This window comes from Hemibagrus wyckioides, linkage group LG22, assembly GCF_019097595.1.
Source record: "Hemibagrus wyckioides isolate EC202008001 linkage group LG22, SWU_Hwy_1.0, whole genome shotgun sequence".
Lineage (NCBI taxonomy): Eukaryota > Metazoa > Chordata > Actinopteri > Siluriformes > Bagridae > Hemibagrus > Hemibagrus wyckioides.
In genome coordinates, this window is record NC_080731.1 from 21,264,355 (window position 1) to 21,285,193 (window position 20,839).

General features: G+C 42.8%; 1 protein-coding gene across 12 annotated transcripts in view; it reads left to right on the top strand.

Moving 5' to 3' along the window:
* The window catches only part of LOC131343237 (protein unc-13 homolog B), a 221,579-nt gene that overhangs the window by 128,058 nt on the left and 72,682 nt on the right, over positions 1-20,839 (top strand). For 11 of the 12 annotated variants that reach the window (XM_058374755.1, XM_058374754.1, XM_058374759.1 and 8 more), the window contains exons 2-5: positions 13,506-15,963; positions 16,879-16,901; positions 17,575-17,627; positions 17,903-17,981. In XM_058374755.1, coding sequence (XP_058230738.1) covers positions 13,605-15,963; positions 16,879-16,901; positions 17,575-17,627; positions 17,903-17,981 — 2,514 coding nt within the window. In that variant the 5' untranslated portion in view covers positions 13,506-13,604. The remainder of the gene's footprint in view (positions 1-13,505; positions 15,964-16,878; positions 16,902-17,574; positions 17,628-17,902; positions 17,982-20,839) is intronic. The other variant, XM_058374765.1, reaches the window with a different exon arrangement.

Here is a 20,839-nt window from a genome sequence, read left to right on the forward strand (position 1 = left end):
AGGACTGAGAACTGAGAGAACTTGATCAGATTTGATTACACTCGATCAGACTCGATCAGACTCAATTACACTCGATTACACTTGATCAGACTCGATTACACTCGATTATGCTCGATCAGACTCGATTATGCTCGATCAGACTTGATTACACTCGATCACACTCAATTACACTCGATTATACTGGATTACACTCGATCAGATTCAATTACACTGGATTGCACTCAATCAGACTCAATTACACTCGATTATACTGGATTACACTCGATCAGATTCAATTACACTGGATTGCACTCAATCAGACTCAATTACACTCGATTATACTGGATTACACTCGATCAGACTCAATTACACTGGATTGCACTCAATCAGACTCGATTACACTCTATTACACTCAATCAGACTTGATTACACTGGATTACACTCAATCAGATTCGATTACACTTGATTAGACGTGATTACACTTGATTGCATTTGATCAGACTCGATTGCACTCAGTCAGACTCGATTACACTCGATCAGACTCGATTACATTTGACAGACTCGATTACACTTGATTATACTGGATTACATGTGATCAGACTCGATTACAGTTGATCAGGCTCGATTACACTGGATTACACTCAATCAGACTCGATTACACTGGATTACACTCGATTAGACTCGATCAGACTTGATTACACTGTATTACACTCGATCAGACTCGATTGCACACGATCAGACTCGATTACACTCAGTCAGACTTGATTAGACTCAACTGCACTCAGAGTTGATTACACTGTATTACACTCGATCAGACTTGATTACACTGTATTACACTCAATCAGAATCGATTACACTCGATCAGACTCGATCAGACTCAATTACACTCAGTCAGACTTGATTAGACTCGATTGCACTCGATCAGACTTGATTACACTGTATTACACTGTATTACACTGTATTACACTCAGTTACACTCAATCAGACTTGATTACACTCGATTGCATTTGATCAGACTCGATTACACTCAATCAGACTCGATTACACTGTATTACACTCGATCAGACTCGATTACACTGTATTACACTCGATCAGACTCGATTACACTGTATTACACTCAATCAGACTCGATTACACTGGATTACACTCAGTTACACTCGATCAGACTCAATTACATTGGATTACACTCAATCAGACTCATTTACACTTGATTACACTGGATTACAATCTGTTTTTCTGTCCATCAGACTCGATGACATTTGATCAGACTCGATTACACTCACTCAGACTCGATTACACCCAATCAGACTCGATTACACTCGATTACTCTTGATCAGACTCAATTACACTTGATTACAATCAGTCAGACTCGATTATGCTTGATCAGACTCGAATATGCTTGATCAGACTTGATTACACTGTATTACACTCGATCAGACTCGATCATACTCGACTACTCAGTCAGACTCAATTACACTGAATTACACCCAATCAGACTCGATTACACCCAATCAGACTCGATTACACTCGATTACTCTTGATCAGACTCGATTACACTTGATTACAATCAGTCAGACTCGATTATGCTTGATCAGACTCGATTACACTCAATCAGACTTGATTACACCGTATTACACTCGATCAGACTCGATTACACTGGATTACACTCGATTAGACTCGATCAGACTTGATTACACTGTATTACACTCGATCAGAATCGATAACACTCGATCAGACTCGATCAGACTCGATTACACTCAGTCAGACTTGATTAGACTTGATTGCACTCGATCAGACTTGATTATACTGTATTACACTCGATTACACTCGATCAGAATTGACTGCACTCAATCAGACTTGATTACACTGGATTACACTCAATCAGACTCGATTACACTTGATTAGACTTGATTACACTCGATTGCATTTGATCAGACTCGAATTACACTGGATTACACTCAGTTACACTCGATCAGACTCAATTACACTCAATCAGACTCGATTATACCCAATCAGACTCGATTACACTCAATTACACTTGATCAGACTCGATTACACTTGATTACAATCAGTCAGACTCGATTATGCTTGATCTGACTTGAATATGCTCGATCAGACTTGATTACACTATTACACTCGATCAGACTCGATTACACTCAACCAGACTCGATTACACTCGATTATACTCAGTCAGACTCAATTACACTGGATTACACTCGATTAGACTTGATTACACTCAATTGCACTCGATCAGACTTGATTACACTCAATCAGACTCGATTACAGTGGATTACACTCGATCATAATCGATTATACTCGATTAGACTTGTTTTCACTCAATTGCATTTGATCAGACTCGATTACACTCAATCAGACTCGATTACACTCGATCAGACTCGGTTACACTCAATTACACTCAATCAGACTCGATTACACTCGATCAGACTCGATTACACTCGATCAGACTCGATTATACTCAGTTACACTCGATTACACTCAGTTACACTCAATCAGACTCGTTTACACTGGATTACACTCGATCAGACTTGATTACACTCGATCAGACTCAGTTACACTCGATTACACTCAGTTAAACTCGATCAGACTCAATTACACTCGATCAGACTCGATTACACTCAATCAGACTCAGTTACACTCGATTACACTCAGTTAAACTCAATCAGACTCAATTACCCTCGATCAGACTCGATTACACTCGATCAGACTCGATTACACTCTATTACAATCACTCAGACTTGATTATGCTTGATCAGACTCGATTACACTCTATTACAATCACTCAGACTTGATTATGCTTGATCAGACTCGATTACACTCGATCAGACTTGATTACACTCAATTACACTCAGTCAGACTCAATTACACTGGATTACACTCGATCAGAATCGATTACGCTCGATTACACTTGATTACACTCTATTGCACTCGATCAGACTTGATTACACTGGATTACACTCAATCAGACTCAATTACACTCGATTAGACTTGATTACACTCGATTGCATTTGATCAGACTCGATTACACTCAGTCAGACTCAATTACACTCAGTTACACTCAATCAGACTCGATTACACTCAGTTACACTCAATCAGACTCGATCAGACTCGATTACACTCAGTTACACTCGATCAGACTCGATTACACTCGATCAGACTCGATTACACTCAGTTACACTCAATCAGACTCGATTACACTCAGTTACACTCAGTCAGACTCGATTACACTCGATCAGACTCAGTTACACTCGATTACACTGGATTACACCCGATCAGACTCAATTACACTCAATCAGACTCGATTACACTCGATCAGACTCAGTTACACTCGATTACACTCAGACTCGATTACACTCAGTTATACTCAATCAGACTCTATTACACTCGATCAGACTCAGTTACACTCAGTTACACTCAATCAGACTCAATTACACTCGATCACACTCAGTTACACTCGATCAGACTCAGTTACACTCGATTACACTCGATCAGAATTGATTACACTCGATTGCATTCAATTACACTCAATCAGACTCGATTACACTCGAACTGACTCAGTTACACTCGATTACACTCAGACTCGATTACACTCGATCAGACTCGGTTACACTCGATCAGACTTGATTACACTCAACTGCACTCGATCAGACTTGATTACACTCGATCAGACTCATTTATACTCAATTACACTCAATCAGACCCGATTACACTGTTACACTCAATCAGACTTGATTACACTCGATCAGACTTGATTACACTCAATCAGACTCGATTACACTTGATCAGACTCGATTACACTCGATCAGACTCAGTTACACTCGATTAGACTTGATTACACTCAATTGCACTCGATCAGACTTGATTACACTCAATCAGACTCGATTACACTCCATCAGACTCGATTGCACTCAGTTACACTCAATCAGACTTGATTACACTCGATCACACTCAGTTACACTCGATTACACTCAATCAGACTCAATTACACTGGATTACACTCGATCAGAATCGATTACACTCGATTGCACTCAATTACACTCAATCAGACTCGATTACACTCGAACAGACAGTTACACTCGATTACACTCAATCACACTCGATTACACTCGATTAGACTCAGTTACACTCTATTGCACTCGATCAGACTCAATTACACTCGATTAGACTTGATTACACTCGATTGCATTTGATCAGACCCGATTACACTCAGTTACACTCAATCAGTCTCGATTACACTCAGTTACACTCGATCAGACTCGTTTACACTCGATCAGACTTGATTACACTCGATCAGACTCGATTACACTTGATCAGACTCGATTACACTCGATCAGACTCAGTTACACTCGATTAGACTTGATTACAATCAATTGCACTCGATCAGACTTGATTACACTCGATCAGACTCAATTACACTCGATCAGACTCATTTATACTCAATTACACTCAATCAGACTCGATTATACTGTTACACTCAATCAGACTCGTTTACACTCGATCAGACTCGATTACACTCGATCAGACTCGATTACACTTGATCAGACTCGATTACACTCGATCAGACTTGATTACACTCGATCAGACTTGATTACACTCAATTGCACTCGATCAGACTTGATTACACTCAATCAGACTCGATTACACTCAGTTACACTCAGTCAGACTCGATTACACTCGATCACACTCAGTTACACTCGATCAGACTCAGTTACACTCGATTACACTCAATCAGACTCAATTACACTGGATTACACTCGATCAGAATCGATTACACTCGATTGCACTCAATTACACTCAGTCAGACTCGATTACACTCGAACAGACTCAGTTACACTCGATTACACTCAATCACACTCGATTACACTCGATTACACTCGATCAGACTCGATTACACTCGATCAGACTCAATTACACTCGATCAGACTCATTCATACTCAATTACACTCTATCAGACTCAATTACACTCAATCAGACTCGATTACACTCGATCAGACTCATTTATACTCAATTACACTCTATCAGACTCAATTACACTCAGTCAGACTCGATTACACTCGAACAGACTCAGTTACACTCGATTACACTCAATCACACTCGATTACACTCGATCAGACTCGATTACACTCGATCAGACTCGATTACACTCGATCAGACTCATTTATACTCAATTACACTCTATCAGACTCAGTTACACTCAATCAGACTCGTTTACATTCGATCAGACTTGATTACACTCGATCAGACTCGATTACACTCAGTTATACTCAATCAGACTCGATTACACTTGATTACACTCAATCAGACTCAATTACACTGGATTACACTCGATCAGACTCGATTACACTTGATTACACTCAATCAGACTCGATTACACTTGATTACACTCAATCAGACTCAATTACACTGGATTACACTCAATCAGACTCAATTACACTGGATTACACTCGATCAGAATCGATTACACTCGAACAGACTCAGTTACACTCGATTACACTCAATCAGACTCGATTACACTGGATTACACTCAATCAGAATCGATTGCACTCAATTACACTCAATCAGACTCGATTACACTCGAACAGACTCAGTTACACTCGATTACACTCAATCAGACTCGATTACACTCAGTTATACTCAATCAGACTCGATTACACTCGATCACACTCAGTTACACTCGATTACACTCAATCAGACTCAATTACACTGGATTACACTCGATCAGAATCGATTGCACTCAATTACACTCAATCAGACTCGATTACACTCGAACAGACTCAGTTACACTCGATTACACTCAATCAGACTCGATTACACTCGATCAGACTCGATTACACTCGATCAGACTCGATTACATTCGATCAGACTCATTTATACTCAATTACACTCAATCAGACTCGATTACATTCAGTTACACTCAGACTCGTTTACACTCGATCAGACTCGATTACACTCGATTACACTCAGTCAGACTCGATTGCACTGGATTACACTCGATCAGACTCGATTACACTCGATTAGACGTGATTACACTCGCTGGCATTTGATCAGACTTGATTACACTCAATCAGACTCAATTACACTCAGTTACACTCGATCAGACTCGATTACGCTCAGTTACACTCACTCAGACTCGATTACACTCAATCAGACTCGATTACACTCAATCAGACTCGATTACGCTCGATCAGACTCGATTACGCTCAGTTACACTCACTCAGACTCGATTACACTCAATCAGACTCGATTACACTCAATCAGACTCGATTACACTCAATCAGACTCGATTACGCTCGATCAGACTCGATTACGCTCAGTTACACTCACTCAGATTCGATTACACTCAATCAGACTCGATTACTCTGTTACACTCAGTTACACTCGATTACACTCAGTTACAATGGATTACACTCAGTCAGACTTGATTACACTGGATTACACTCGATCAGAATCGATTATGCTCGATTACACTTGATTACACTCGATTGCACTCGATCAGACTTGATTACACTCGATTAGACTTGATTACACTCGATTAGACTTGATTACACTCGATTGCATTTGATCAGACTTGGTTACACTCGATCAGACTCGATTACAATCTGTTTTTCTGTCCATCTGTCTGTCTGCCTGTCTGTCTGTTGGTGTGTTGTCTGTGTTTATCTGTCTGTCTGTCTGCCTGCTGGTGTGTTGTCTGTGTGTATCTGTCTGTCTGTCTGTCACTCTGCTAGTGTGTTGTCTGTGTGTATCTGTCTGTCCGTCTGTCTGTCAGTATACAATAATAATTAGTTGTGTATAAAAATCTTCTCAGGTCTGAGGAACATCTCTACACGTTACCTTGAGTCGAGTTTTTGGAGCACAGTGTGTGTAGTGATCACTCTGCTCAGTCTTTACTCAGCAGCATCTGCTCTGTATGTGTGTGTGTGTGTGTGTGTGTGTGTGTGTGTGTGCGTGTGTGTTTTCCAGCTGCTGAAGTTCCGGCTAATCTTGCTGTAGTTAAGAGCGGAGTGTGTTAATCCGAGCTCGCTCTGTACACTGGTGTTAGTGTAGCTTACTGACTCTGATTCTACAGCCTAACCTTTAGACTGATTCATTTCCTTCTCTGTCGCTCCGTCGGTCCCTGAGCGTGATGCAGCTGCAGGGCGCATGTCCTCACAGCAGCTGATTGGGAACTCACTAATTCCTCTTAAAGGTAGAGAGAGGAACAGGAAATGGTTCACGTAAGCCGTGAAGACGCAGAACTCTAACCTCGACATCACATCATGTCACGTGAGCCGCCAGTCATCACGTCATCTCCTGCTGTCTCAGCACAGACATTTTACAGCCTTTAATCCAGAAGCTCATAAATGTTTTTCTGTCAGGGTAAAAAGATGTTTTCAAGTGGGTGGGGCTTTGTTTTCCCATGCTGGAATGTGATTGGCTGGTAAAAAGTCAGGACTCCACAGTGTGAAGGAGATGACGTGTGTGTGTGTGTGTGTGTGTGTTTGAAGCATGGCTGCTTTAAACTTTAAGGTGTTTGTTTTCTGTGTAAATCCCGAGCTGTTACACCCTTGAACCGGCGTCGGTGTGTCAGAGTGTTTATTTCTGTCAACAAGCTACCATGGAAATGTATTTAAACACAACAACAACAACAAGGTGTGGTGTGAGCTGCAGTCTGCTGTCTTATACAGCAGTGTGTCTGCCATGTTCATGATCCATACAGAGCACCAGGGTTTATTCAGACTCATGGAAACTACAGATAACCATGCTCTCTCTCTCTGTCTCTCTCTCTCATCACTCTCTCTCTCTCTCTCTTTCTCTCTCTCATCACTCTCTCTCTCTTTCTCTCTCTCTCTCTGTGCATGCGATAGTGTGAAGGAGCGAGTGGAGCAGCTTGAACGGATTTGCGAGTGCTTTTCAAAACTTGGTCGAGTCTCGGTTGGTAAAGTGGTTGGTTACAGCAGCATTTTAGCTGCTTCACAAATGAACAACACGACTGTGATTTTTTTAATACTATGTAAAAGGCAAATGAAATAGTAAAAGAGAAAGTAGTGATAAACGACTCACTCATACTGCTGCTTCCTCTCAGTACTCCGTCTAAAAATATCATACTGATAAACGTTCCTCCATTCCTGAAAAATGAGGTCATTGAACAAAAGCTATGGGAAACTGGTCTCCCCAGTATGGAAAACAAGGGCGAAACAACACCCAAGCCCCAAGCCCAGGTATCCTAGGAGGAACCGGAGACTTATGATGCAGACGGCAGAGACAATGGAGGCACTGATGTTGACATGGAAGGAGAACCGGCTTTTAAAGTCCCCACTAAGAGGAAGAAAAGGTCTAAGAGTAAGAGCAATAAGCAGGCAAAAAAAAGTGAGTCAGAGCTGGAGGAAGAGCGTGATGACTGCTGTACTGACTCCAGCTTATCACAAGGGTTACAACTTGATGAGAAGGAGGTGGTCTACACAGCTTCAGACATCAAAGTCTCTCAAAGTTTTTAAAAAACAATAAAGGGAAAAGGGCAGTAAATCCTGAGGAGTTTTTTCCAGACACGGTGCAGTTTGTACAAGATGTCAGAAAATTAATGCGAAGTGAAGCTTTATAAAAAACCGAGATTTACCGTCTTAAACCAATGATGAGCAAACTTAGAAAGAGCACAAATTAATGAAAGTAGCTTTTAGAATGTGTAGCTCTGACATATTAAAAATGGCTAACTATACAAGATTAGAAGTTATTTTCTATATAATAATGAGTTCTATCACTGCAGTGACCCTTTATATTAATGGTGCCCGAGATCCCAGTAAAAGGGCAACACTCTATGAGCTGGTGAAGCAGAAGTGAGCCGATGTCATGTTCCTGCAGGACACACACAGTGACACAGGGAACTCCTCGGACTGGGCGAGCGAGTGGAAAGGGCTTGTGGTTCTAAGTCACAACACCTCACTTAGTGGTGGGGTCACTCTTATGTTTTCACAGTCTTTTATCCCGCAGTCTTATGATGTTGAGGAAGTTTTAAAAGAGGACTTTTAAAAGTAAGAGCATGTTTTGAGAATGAGGTGTTTGTTTTTATTTGTCTGTATGCTCCTACTCTGAGAGTAGAGAGAATGTTGTTTTTAAACACTTTAAGCACTGTCATTGGTTCCTGTAAGCAGAATGAAGTTTTAATCATTGGTGGAGATTTTAACTGCACTGCACAAAGCATAGACAGGAATCATCTAGAACCTCATGCTGCCTCCCAGACACGGCTATGTGAACTAATAGAAACATATGACCTGAGTGATGTATGGAGGAACTTCCACAGAACACAGAGACAGTATACATGGTCCCACTGCAAGGACAATATACTCTCTCTAGCAAGGCTTGATCGTTTTTATACTTTTAAACATCAGCTGAATATTTTTATGTCTTGTGTTATTTATCCTGTGGGGTTTTCAGGTCATTTTATGGTACACTTTCAGGTCATTTAATGTAAAGCCACGTAGTGCATACTGGCATTTTAAAGTACTTTTGATGATGTTAATTTTAGAGAGAGTTTTATTTTCTTTTGGAATGTTTTTAGGCTCCAGAAACCAGGTTTTACATCACTGCAAGATTGGTGGGATGTGGCAAAAGTGCACATTCAACTATTTTATCAGCAGTATGTCACAATGTGACTAAGGACATCACCAGATCACTTAGAGCTCTAGAGATTGAGGTAGTAGAACTCCAGGGTTTGGTGGAGTCCACAGGAAATTGAGGCCATATTGAGGCTCTCAAAAAGAAAAAAACATGCGTTGGGTGAGTTGTTGGACACAACAGTACAGGGGGCGCTGGTCCGCTCGCGCTTTAAAAGCGTAACGGAGATGGACGCTCCTTCCAAGTTCTTCTTTAGTCTTGAGAATATACAGAAAAACATGTATACAGAAATGCATGCTTTGCGGAAAGATTCAGGGGAGCTTGTAACTGATCCTACTGAAATTCGCAAACAGTCAGCTTTTACTCAAAGCTGTACAGAAGTGAGTCAGGAGTCTTCCTAAAATAACCCGAGGAGTCAGATAGGGAACTGGACAGGGAGTTGACCCTTGATGAGTTGGAGGTTGCGCTTAACAGCATGCAGAATGGGTGGTCACCTGGCATTGATGGGCTCTTGGTTGAGTTTTTTAAGGCTTTCTGGTCAGTGATAGGGCAGGACTTGCTGGAAGTGCTGAGGGCGAGTATACACGAAAGCAGACCGCCTCTGAGTAGCCGCAGAGCAGTCCTGACCCTACTCCCAAAGAAAGGCGATCAGACTGACCTCAGGAACTGGCGCCCTGTCTCCTTACTCTGCACAGACTGTAAGGTGCTCTCAAAAGCATTGGTAACAAGACTAGGGAAGGTAATGGAGCAAATCATCCACTTTGACCAGACTGGCAGGTCTATCCATGACAATGTACACTTAATTCTTGACATTTTGGGCGTCTCTAGACTATTGGGTTTGAAGACTGGTCTTATTTTCATGGTCCAGGAGGAGGCTTTCGACCGGGTTGAACACCACCAGTATTTGTGGAGGGCGCTAGAGAATTTTGGGTTCAACTCTGGGTTCAAGGCCATGATCCAGGTGCTGTATAGTGACATTAGGAGTGTGTTGAAAGTTAACATTGGTTTATCTGTACCGATTACAGATTACTGGTCTGTCTATACCAATAGGTGTATTACTATAGGTGTAATACCCCATACTGCTTATGCCGATGATGTTGTTGTTATGGTGACTGAACAAAGAGACATTGACATTTTAGCTGATAATAAGAATGTTTAATGTGATATCTTCTGCAAAAATGAAATGGAACAAAAGTGAAGCCATTTTAGTCGGGGATTGGAAAGGTGGGGAACCATGTCTCCCAGCTAACTTAACATGGAAAACAGGCAGTTTTAAATATTTGGGAGTGTACCATGTAAAGAAAAACTGGGAAGGTATAGGTGAAAAGAATAAAGAGATGTCTGAGTAAATGGAAATGGCTCGTTCCAAAGATGTCATATAAGGGCAGAACTTTGGTTGTAAATAATCTAGTTGCTTCAGTGTTATGGCTCCCTGTATTGACCCCCCTCCAAAACTACTAGCAGCTTCCTGTCTATTTTATATAGTTTTTTTAACTAGTTTTTTGATGTGCAGTTTATGTATTTATTAATAGTATTAATTAACTACTTTATCTATCTATCTATCTATCTATCTATCTATCTATCTATCTATCTATCTATCTATCTATATATCTATCTATCTATCTATTTATTTGTTTATCTATCTATTTATTTATTCACTTTCCCATGTGAATGTGTAATATGCTGCTAAAGTGAATGAATAATTGGATTTAATAAACGACCATCAAAGTCTAAAAGTCTCTCTCTCTCTCTCTCTCTCTCTCTCTCTCTCTCTCTGCCCCTCTATCTCTGCCTTTCTCCCTCTCTCTCTCTTTGCCTTTCTCACTCTCCTTCTCTCCTGCCTTTCTCCCTCTCTCTCTGCCTCTCTCTCTCTCTCTCTCTCTCTCAGCCCCCCCTCTCTAAATTGGTGTGTTTATGGAGAGATGTCTATGGAACTGATTAAGGCTACCTGCTCACAGGTAGCATGAGGTTTCCATGGTGATGGTTCCCATGTCAGTGGAGTCTGGATGCAGAATGTGCTCTTTAAAACCATGCTGCAGAAAAGTGGACAGTGAAGTGACATGTCCTCGCCTTGGTCCGGTTTATATATACGTCACGTCACTCATGTCTACATTTACGGTTCAGATGAGGAGGGTGTGTGTGTGTGTGTAGCTGAAGGTACAACAGGAACATTAGCTCTAACGATGAACTAAATAAACAGATGAACATTTACATTTACATTTACATTTCTGGCATTTGGCAGACGCTCTTATCCAGAGTGACATACAAAAGTGCTTTAAGTCTCTATCATTGAAAACATTAACACTGTTTCAATAGATTACAGAATTAGGATACCATTAGCCTAAAAAAATGAATATATCTGCTGTGGTGGAAGAGGAATAAAACACTAGGAGGTGTGATGTTAACAGTATCTGGGCTTCATCACACCCCCTGTCGTTGATCACTTTACCACAGCAGCATGACACACTGCTTATTATTTACATCTCACAACACAACAGACTTCAGATCTCAGCGTGATGCTGGAGGTTTAGTTCCTCTGCTCCGTGATCGGTGCTGTTTTCTGTCTGATGTTGCCATGGAGTCAAGAGGAATATTCTAGTCTAACAGTTCATAAAGTCTTTTGTTTATGTGTGTGTGTGGTTTGTAAAGCCCTGTCTGTTGAAAACTGAACCAGCTTCTATTAGGGATGTCAGCCATGTGTGTGTGTGTGTGTTTAAGTGTCTGCAGCCTCCTCCCAGATGAGAACTTTTCTCCTGAATGAATGATGTGTGTGAGAAGGAGAAAGATTGCTGCATGTCTGAGGGGAGATGTGGCATCTGCGGTGACAGACAGCCAAGTGTGTATGTGTGTGTGTGTGTGTGTGTGTGTGTGTGTGTTTCTCCGCACAGGTATGCAGTGCTTATTGATCGCCGGTCATTATTTTCTATTTCTGTTCTCTTCACTGTGCCAGATGAGGCATCTTTAAGAGCCTCAGGTTTTTATGTACTGTTCTAGTGGAGATGCTTAACTACTACTACACACACACACACACACACACACACACACACATGTCCTTGTAATTGAAGCCTCGTAATGTGTATAGTTTCTCTGTTCAGTTAAGCATGTACTGAGGATTTGATACTGACTACTCATAACTACTGACTTCATCATGATCAAGCACAAAGGGGGCAGAGCTTGTCTAAAACAGGGGCGTGTCTCAGTTGCACATGGGTTTTGATCTCGAATGTGATGAGCACTATTGATCCCACTGTCTGCCAGTCCTGATGTAGTGTGTGTTTTAGCTGTAAACACAAACAGAGTGTCATTCCAGGAAAAGATAAGACTTAATAATATCGTGAGCTTAAAGCGAACACACACACACACACACACAAACACATTTCTAAGGGCTGTCAGTAAAATCTGTCTCAGTGCGTAGGAACAAATGAGATGTGTATTCTAAGAGAAAGCACTATTTCTGTCGAGATGTTTTGTGTGAATGTGTGTGTACACAAATAGGGTTACCATGACAACAGAAAAGTTGAAAAATAACGCTTAGTCATCTGACTTTTTTTCCCCCATCGATTTGGCATTTGGTATCTTGGCAGTGAGTGTATGTCAGATCCATCGATTGGACCATGCTGTGGCATATGCTTCCCATTAATGTGCAAACAGTTTAGAAATATGGAGCTCAGGACAGGAAGTGTGTAGCGGGAATGCTAAACACTTGCAGTTAAGAATCGGGATGAGGTGCATGAATTCATCTTTCATAGGAGAATAACAAAGGAATGAAGAATGGAGCACTCGTAGGCTGGTAGTTTGTAGACGAAATAGCATTTTATTCAGGAGGTAAAAGGAGCGAGTGAATCATCTGATCAGACGCCGTGACTTACTGTGAATCCGTAACACTCTTTTAAATATCCTTCTCTTGTCTCCCTTAGACTTGGACTAACCCCAGAAAGAAATTGTTGCAACTATAAGTAATGTGAAATTTTTGGAAGACCTTTCAGGTGCCCCCGAGTCCATACAGTTAAAAAAAAATGTTCTCTCGCAATTGCTTCGACGGTCAGGGTGGGACCGGTGCCCCGCAGTACGGCCGGCACAAGAGCAAGCTGGTGGTGCACAAGAGGAGGCAGCCAAACCCCAGGGTGGCCATCATGCTCCGTGGGAAAATCCACCGTCTCCTGCAGGGCTCTGCTGATCACTCCATCCCAGCTTCACATCTTTACTACGCAGGAATCGAAGAGGAAGATCCAGAAGAGGCTGAGGACATGCGGAAGAGCTGCTGCAGGAGAGGGATCACTTCTGTGGAAGTCTGCAAACTCCCACCAGTCCATAATGGGAAGGAACACGACGGTGTTGCAGGAGCTTGCTGCGTCGGAGAGGTGGAGCTGAACCAAGAGGGAGGGATACGAATCCCTTGCACCTTGCAGCATATCAATCCAACAGACTTACGTGCAACTCAGGACATCAACAGACCGGCACTTGTTTTCGGCCGAGGGCTTGCCAGTGGGACGGGTCAGAAAGATCTGCTGTACCAGTTTAACATGGTAGTGCAGGACAAGATCATAGAGGAAGATGAGGACATAGATGAAGAGGAGGAATCGAGTGCCATTATCGAGCACATCCTGAAGGAACTGAAGGGCATCAATAAAATCCAGGAGGAAATTTCAGACCTGCGCGAGTACCTGTCTTCTGTCCGTGGGTCTGTGGAAGAGGTATCCAGCTGTGTGGATGCAGTTTTAATGGAGATTGAAGGCATTCGCTCAGGTACCAGGTCCAGTGTGGAGACATGGCCTGGTGCAGGGTCCAAGCATGAACATCATCAATCTGAAGGTCCTTTCAGTGAGACCTGTGACAAACTCCATACTGTAGAGTGTATGAGCTGTGGTATGCAAACAGGGTTCGACAAACAACGCAAACAAACGCTTGACAAAGACTCCTGTAGACCTCCATCTAACTTTACCACAACTAACAACACTGTCCATAATCCGTTTGGGCGTGGTATACCTTCACAAAGCTCAGATATATCCCCAAACACAGTAAGAAGGAAGCAAAGTCTCAGCTACCTTGAACATCATGATGGTCAGGACTGCCTCAGCACTAGCTCCCTTTCCTCAGCTCAGAGTTCCAAGTCTGAATCTGACCAGGAGAGACCTTCACCTGGACAGGTGAATGCTAGAGATCAGGCACAGGACTGGGATCAAACAGGCCTGGAGCACATTGGGAGCGGGGTCACAAGGTGGAGCGGAGATGATCCAGACTCCAGACGAGGCAGTTTTGAAGAACGCACTGGAGCTGGAGATACCTGGGAACTTTTGAGAGATGAAGGAGGTGTGGAGGAATCGACTTCAGAGCACACTGCAGCCACCTCCAGTCTGCACTACAATTCTCCAGCTAGCACGTGTAGTAGGAATGAGTGGCATGGTCAGAGAAGTAAAGCAAATCTGTGCAAGGTGGACGGACCACCTGAGGGCTCAGCTGTGGACTACACTGAATTTGTAGGTGTTTGTGATTACTCCAAAGTGACACAACCTTCAACACCAAGTCATAAGTTTACTCCTGCTGATTGTAAAGAGGATGTCAGCTGTTCCTTGTCCTCGACCTTCACACACCATGCTGTGAATCTGGAGTCTCTAGAGAATGCCGTTGGTCTGGTGAAGCAGGGATACACAATGAATACCTCTCATGAATACCTTCTTGAACAGGAGATGAATGAAAGCAATAATGTTGGGTTTAACGTTAAGAAGTTTGGGAGGGCAGTGTTGGATTTCAGATCTGCATTAAAGATGGCACTAAAGAAGCTAGATGCAGGTGGTGCAAGCACACTAGCAGATAAAGCTGAGAGCTCAAGTGAGCCTCAAGCAGGGCGAGACCTTCTGGACAGTGAGTCACCCAGTGAAGAAGTGCCTCAGGTGGTCTCTCCTTCTGTCAAGACCCTACAATTGGACATTTCAAACGCAAACCCTTCAGCACCATCTCATGGCTGCACACCAGATCCTGACCATGTGGAGTCCATCTCCACCTTATCAAACCCTTATGACACTGTTGAAGGCAGCATGCAGACTGCAGAAACCATGGATACGATGCTTTCCTCAGAACCAGAGCTCTCTAGTGATACAACATCACATGCTGCTACTATGGTCACCCACCCTGACCAACTGACCACCGAATCATGCTCTGTCTCCGTATCTGCTGAGGAAGACCAGCGAGAAACCTCAGAGGAGCCCACAGGAGCACAGGCAGATGATGGAGAACAGGAAGGAGTCCAGCATTTAGAGCTGAGCGTGAGAGATGTTCGGAGACTGAAGTGCCTGAGAACCTTCCAGCAGATCCTTCGAGAGAAGAGAGAGAGCAGAAGACGCCTCGGCATGGTGACCATGTTCTCACAGTCTGAAGGTAACTTTTTTTGTAAAAATTTTTTTCACCATGTTCCACCTCAGATCATTTCACCTTCTCACTATTGATGTAACTGTAATACTGGAGGAAGTTGATGATCAGTGAGAACTCATTTCCTGTCCTCTTTGGTCAGTAATGTTGATGTTCTTCAGTGTATCAGGTGATGAAGGTTCATTTTAATGTGACATATTCAGCCAGATGTGGAAGAAAACATCAGGCTTTCTCTCTGCTGTTTTTATAAACAAATATAAAGCTGATATTTGTGTGTCTTTTCACTCTCTCTATCAGGGTTAATTCACTGTTCTGCTAATGTTCACCCACTGATTTCTGCACTCAGGGCAAATTAATTACCCTCCCTGAGAACAGAGCAGGACCAGAAGAGTCGGAGGAAGACATGAATGAGGGCTGTGATATCAGATCAATTATACACTAATAAATTATACACAAATTATACACTCTCTCCATGAAACTTTCATTAACGCAAGAATCAATAGAAACAACCTCAAATTCCTCAAAACTCTCTCTCTCTCTCTCTCTCTCTCTGTTTCTCTCTCTCTCCCACTCCCTGCCTCTCTCCCACTCCCCCTCTTGCCCTCTTTCCCTTTCTCCCTCCCTCCCTCCATCCCTCCCTCCCACTCTCCCCTCTCTCTTCATCTCTTACACCTCACATCTCTTACTCTCTCCCCCTCTTCACCCCCTCCCCCCTTCTTCACCTTTCTCTCTCTCTCTCTCTCTCTCTCTCTCTCTCTCTGTTTCTCTCTCTCTCCCACTGCCCCTCTTGCCCTCTCTCTCCCTGTCTCTCTCTGCCTCCCCCTCTCTCCGTGCCCCCCCCTCTCAGTTAGGATGTGATGTGTGTTTAATGTCTGCTTGATGTTTCCTGACTGTAGTTCTCCTTGTGTTTGTGTCTGATTGCAGATGGGAGTCAGGATGAAGATCAGGTGATGTTTGAAGTTGTTTAATAAGAAACGAAGTGATTCTTTGCGCTGTAGATGTTTGATTGTGTGTGTGTGTGTGTGTGTGTAAGCCTTTCATCTGCGTCCATGTGATGAAGAGATTATCATCCTCACTCGTACTCATCCTCCATTGTGTTGGAGAGCTGTTAGAGATGCAGCATGTGTTCCGGCATCTTCTCAGCACTTTCAGGCTGTGTGTGTGGTGAGAAAGCTCCATGAGATACAGATGTGTGGCAGAAGGAGGAACATGTAGATGTCTGAAGCTTGTTTTTTTTTTTATTTCGGAGACTTCATGAGTCAAACACTTTCACACTACAGAATTAAACACGTATTAACGTGAGGACCTGCCTGGAGTCATGTGTCTGGAGTGTAGTGTTAGGAGTCTCACGTCCTCTTCACCACAGAACTGACCTTCAGCTCACACTGAGTTCTGGAAGAGTTCTGAGCTTCTGCTCCTCAGGGCCAGAAAACCATCTTACACTCCAAACTCCATCATCCAAACAACAAGGCCTCTTATTTCCTGTCTTTCCTCCTGTCCTGTCTATTACTCTCTCTCTCTCTCTCTCTCTCTCTCTCTCTCTCTCTCTCTCTCTGTGTGTGTGTGTGTGTTTTGTCCTGATTGGTGGGTGTAACAGATCATGCTTTCTTTTCTAAACAGACACAGAGTAAAGGTGATGGAGGATCAAACCCACAGCCATGGACCAGTACTGGGTATCATATCTGTCTCTCTCTCTCTCTCTCTCTCTCTCTCTCTCTCTCTCTGTCTGTCTGTCTGTCTGTCCCTCTCTTTCTCTCTGTCTGTCTCTCTGTCTGTCTCTCTCCATCTCTCTCTCTCCAGAAAAGTTGAAATGTTTGAGTTGACACCTGAATAACTTTATAATTAAACGTTAACAATGAGGAAGAAAGAGCCATGTATGTATGTTTGTGTGTGTGTGTATGTTTGTGTGTGTGTGTGTGTGTGTGTATGTTTGTGTGTGTGTGTACAGTGGAGGAGGAGCGATCTTCGGGATCGACAGCATGCCTGATCTGCGCAGGAGGAAACCGATCCCACTGGTCAGCGAAGTGGTAAGAGCCTTAAAATCTGTGACTGTTAAAATTGAGTGTGTAGTTGAGTGTGTAGTTGAGTGTGTGGTTGAGTGTGTAGTTGAATGTGTAATTGAGTGTGTGGTTGAGTGTGTGATTGAGTGTGTGGTTGAATGTGTGGTTGAGTGTGTGGTTGAGTGTGTGGTTGAGGGTGTAGTTGAGGGTGTAGTTGAGTGTGTAGTTGAGGGTGTAGTTGAGTGTGTAGTTGAGGGTGTAGTTGAGTGTGTGGTTGAGTGTGTAATTGAGGGTGTGGTTGAGTGTGTAGTTGAGTGTGTGGTTGAGTGTGTAATTGAGGGTGTAGTTGAGTGTGTAATTGAGGGTGTAGTTGAGTGTGTAGTTTAGTGTGTGGTTGAGTGTGTGGTTGAGTGTGTAATTGAGTGTGTGGTTGAGTGTGTGGTTGAGTGTGTAATTGAGTGTGTGGTTGAGTGTGTAATTGAGTGTGTAGTTGAGTGTGTGGTTGAGTGTGTGGTTGAGTGTGTGGTTGAGTGTGTGGTTGAGTGTGTAATTGAGGGTGTAGTTGAGTGTGTAGTTGAGTGTGTGGTTGAGTGTGTGGTTGAGTGTGTGGTTGAGTGTGTAATTGAGTGTGTGGTTGAGTGTGTAGTTGAGTGTGTGGTTGAGTGTGTAGTTGAGTGTGTGGTTGAGTGTGTAATTGAGTGTGTAATTGAGTGTGTGGTTGAGTGTGTGGTTGAGTGTGTGGTTGAGTGTGTGGTTGAGTGTGTAGTTGAGTGTGTAATTGAGTGTGTGGTTGAGTGTGTAATTGAGTGTGTGGTTGAGTGTGTAATTGAGTGTGTAGTTGAGTGTGTGATTGAGTGTGTAATTGAGTGTGTAATTGAGTGTGTGGTTGAGTGTGTGGTTGAGTGTGTGGTTGAGTGTGTAATTGAGTGTGTGGTTGAGTGTGTGGTTGAGTGTGTGGTTGAGTGTGTAATTGAGTGTGTAATTGAGTGTGTAATTGAGTGTGTGGTTGAGTGTGTGGTTGAGTGTGTGGTTGAGTGTGTGGTTGAGTGTGTAATTGAGTGTGTGGTTGAGTGTGTAATTGAGTGTGTAGTTGAGTGTGTGATTGAGTGTGTAATTGAGTGTGTAATTGAGTGTGTAATTGAGTGTGTGGTTGAGTGTGTGGTTGAGTGTGTAATTGAGTGTGTGGTTGAGTGTGTGGTTGAGTGTGTAATTGAGTGTGTAATTGAGTGTGTGGTTGAGTGTGTAATTGAGTGTGTAATTGAGTGTGTAATTGAGTGTGTGGTTGAGTGTGTGGTTGAGTGTGTAATTGAGTGTGTAATTGAGTGTGTGGTTGAGTGTGTGGTTGAGTGTGTGGTTGAGTGTGTGGTTGAGTGTGTAATTGAGTGTGTGGTTGAGTGTGTAATTGAGTGTGTAATTGAGTGTGTGGTTGAGTGTGTAATTGAGTGTGTAATTGAGTGTGTAACTGAGTGTGTGGTTGAGTGTGTAATTGAGTGTGTGGTTGAGTGTGTGGTTGAGTGTGTAATTGAGTGTGTGGTTGAGTGTGTGGTTGAGTGTGTGGTTGAGTGTGTGGTTGAGTGTGTGGTTGAGTGTGTAATTGAGTGTGTGGTTGAGTGTGTGGTTGAGTGTGTAATTGAGTGTGTGGTTGAGTGTGTGGTTGAGTGTGTAATTGAGTGTGTAATTGAGTGTGTAGTTGAGTGTGTAATTGAGTGTGTGGTTGAGTGTGTAATTGAGTGTGTGGTTGAGTGTGTAATTGAGTGTGTAGTTGAGTGTGTGATTGAGTGTGTAATTGAGTGTGTAATTGAGTGTGTAATTGAGTGTGTGGTTGAGTGTGTGGTTGAGTGTGTGGTTGAGTGTGTAATTGAGTGTGTGGTTGAGTGTGTGGTTGAGTGTGTGGTTGAGTGTGTAATTGAGTGTGTGGTTGAGTGTGTAATTGAGTGTGTGGTTGAGTGTGTGGTTGAGTGTGTAATTGAGTGTGTGGTTGAGTGTGTGATTGAGTGTGTGGTTGAGTGTGTAATTGAGTGTGTGGTTGAGTGTGTGGTTGAGTGTGTGGTTGAGTGTGTGGTTGAGTGTGTAATTGAGTGTGTGGTTGAGTGTGTAATTGAGTGTGTAATTGAGTGTGTGGTTGAGTGTGTGGTTGAGTGTGTAATTGAGTGTGTGGTTGAGTGTGTAATTGAGTGTGTAATTGAGTGTGTGGTTGAGTGTGTGGTTGAGTGTGTAATTGAGTGTGTGGTTGAGTGTGTAATTGAGTGTGTGGTTGAGTGTGTAATTGAGTGTGTGGTTGAGTGTGTGGTTGAGTGTGTGGTTGAGTGTGTGGTTGAGTGTGTGATTGAGTGTGTGGTTGAGTGTGTAATTGAGTGTGTGGTTGAGTGTGTGGTTGAGTGTGTGGTTGAGTGTGTAATTGAGTGTGTGGTTGAGTGTGTGGTTGAGTGTGTGATTGAGTGTGTAATTGAGTGTGTAATTGAGTGTGTGGTTGAGTGTGTAGTTGAGTGTGTGGTTGAATGTGTAATTGAGTGTGTGGTTGAGTGTGTAATTGAGTGTGTGGTTGAGTGTGTGGTTGAGTGTGTGATTGAGTGTGTAATTGAGTGTGTAATTGAGTGTGTAATTGAGTGTGTGGTTGAGTGTGTAATTGAGTGTGTGGTTGAGTGTGTAATTGAGTGTGTGGTTGAGTGTGTAATTGAGTGTGTGGTTGAGTGTGTGGTGGAGTGTGTGTTGAGTGTGTAGTGTGTGGGTTGAGTGTGTAATTGAGTGTGTGGTTGAGTGTGTAATTGAGTGTGTGGTTGAGTGTGTAATTGAGTGTGTGGTTGAGTGTGTGGTTGAGTGTGTAATTGAGTGTGTGGTTGAGTGTGTAATTGAGTGTGTGGTTGAGTGTGTGGTTGAGTGTGTAA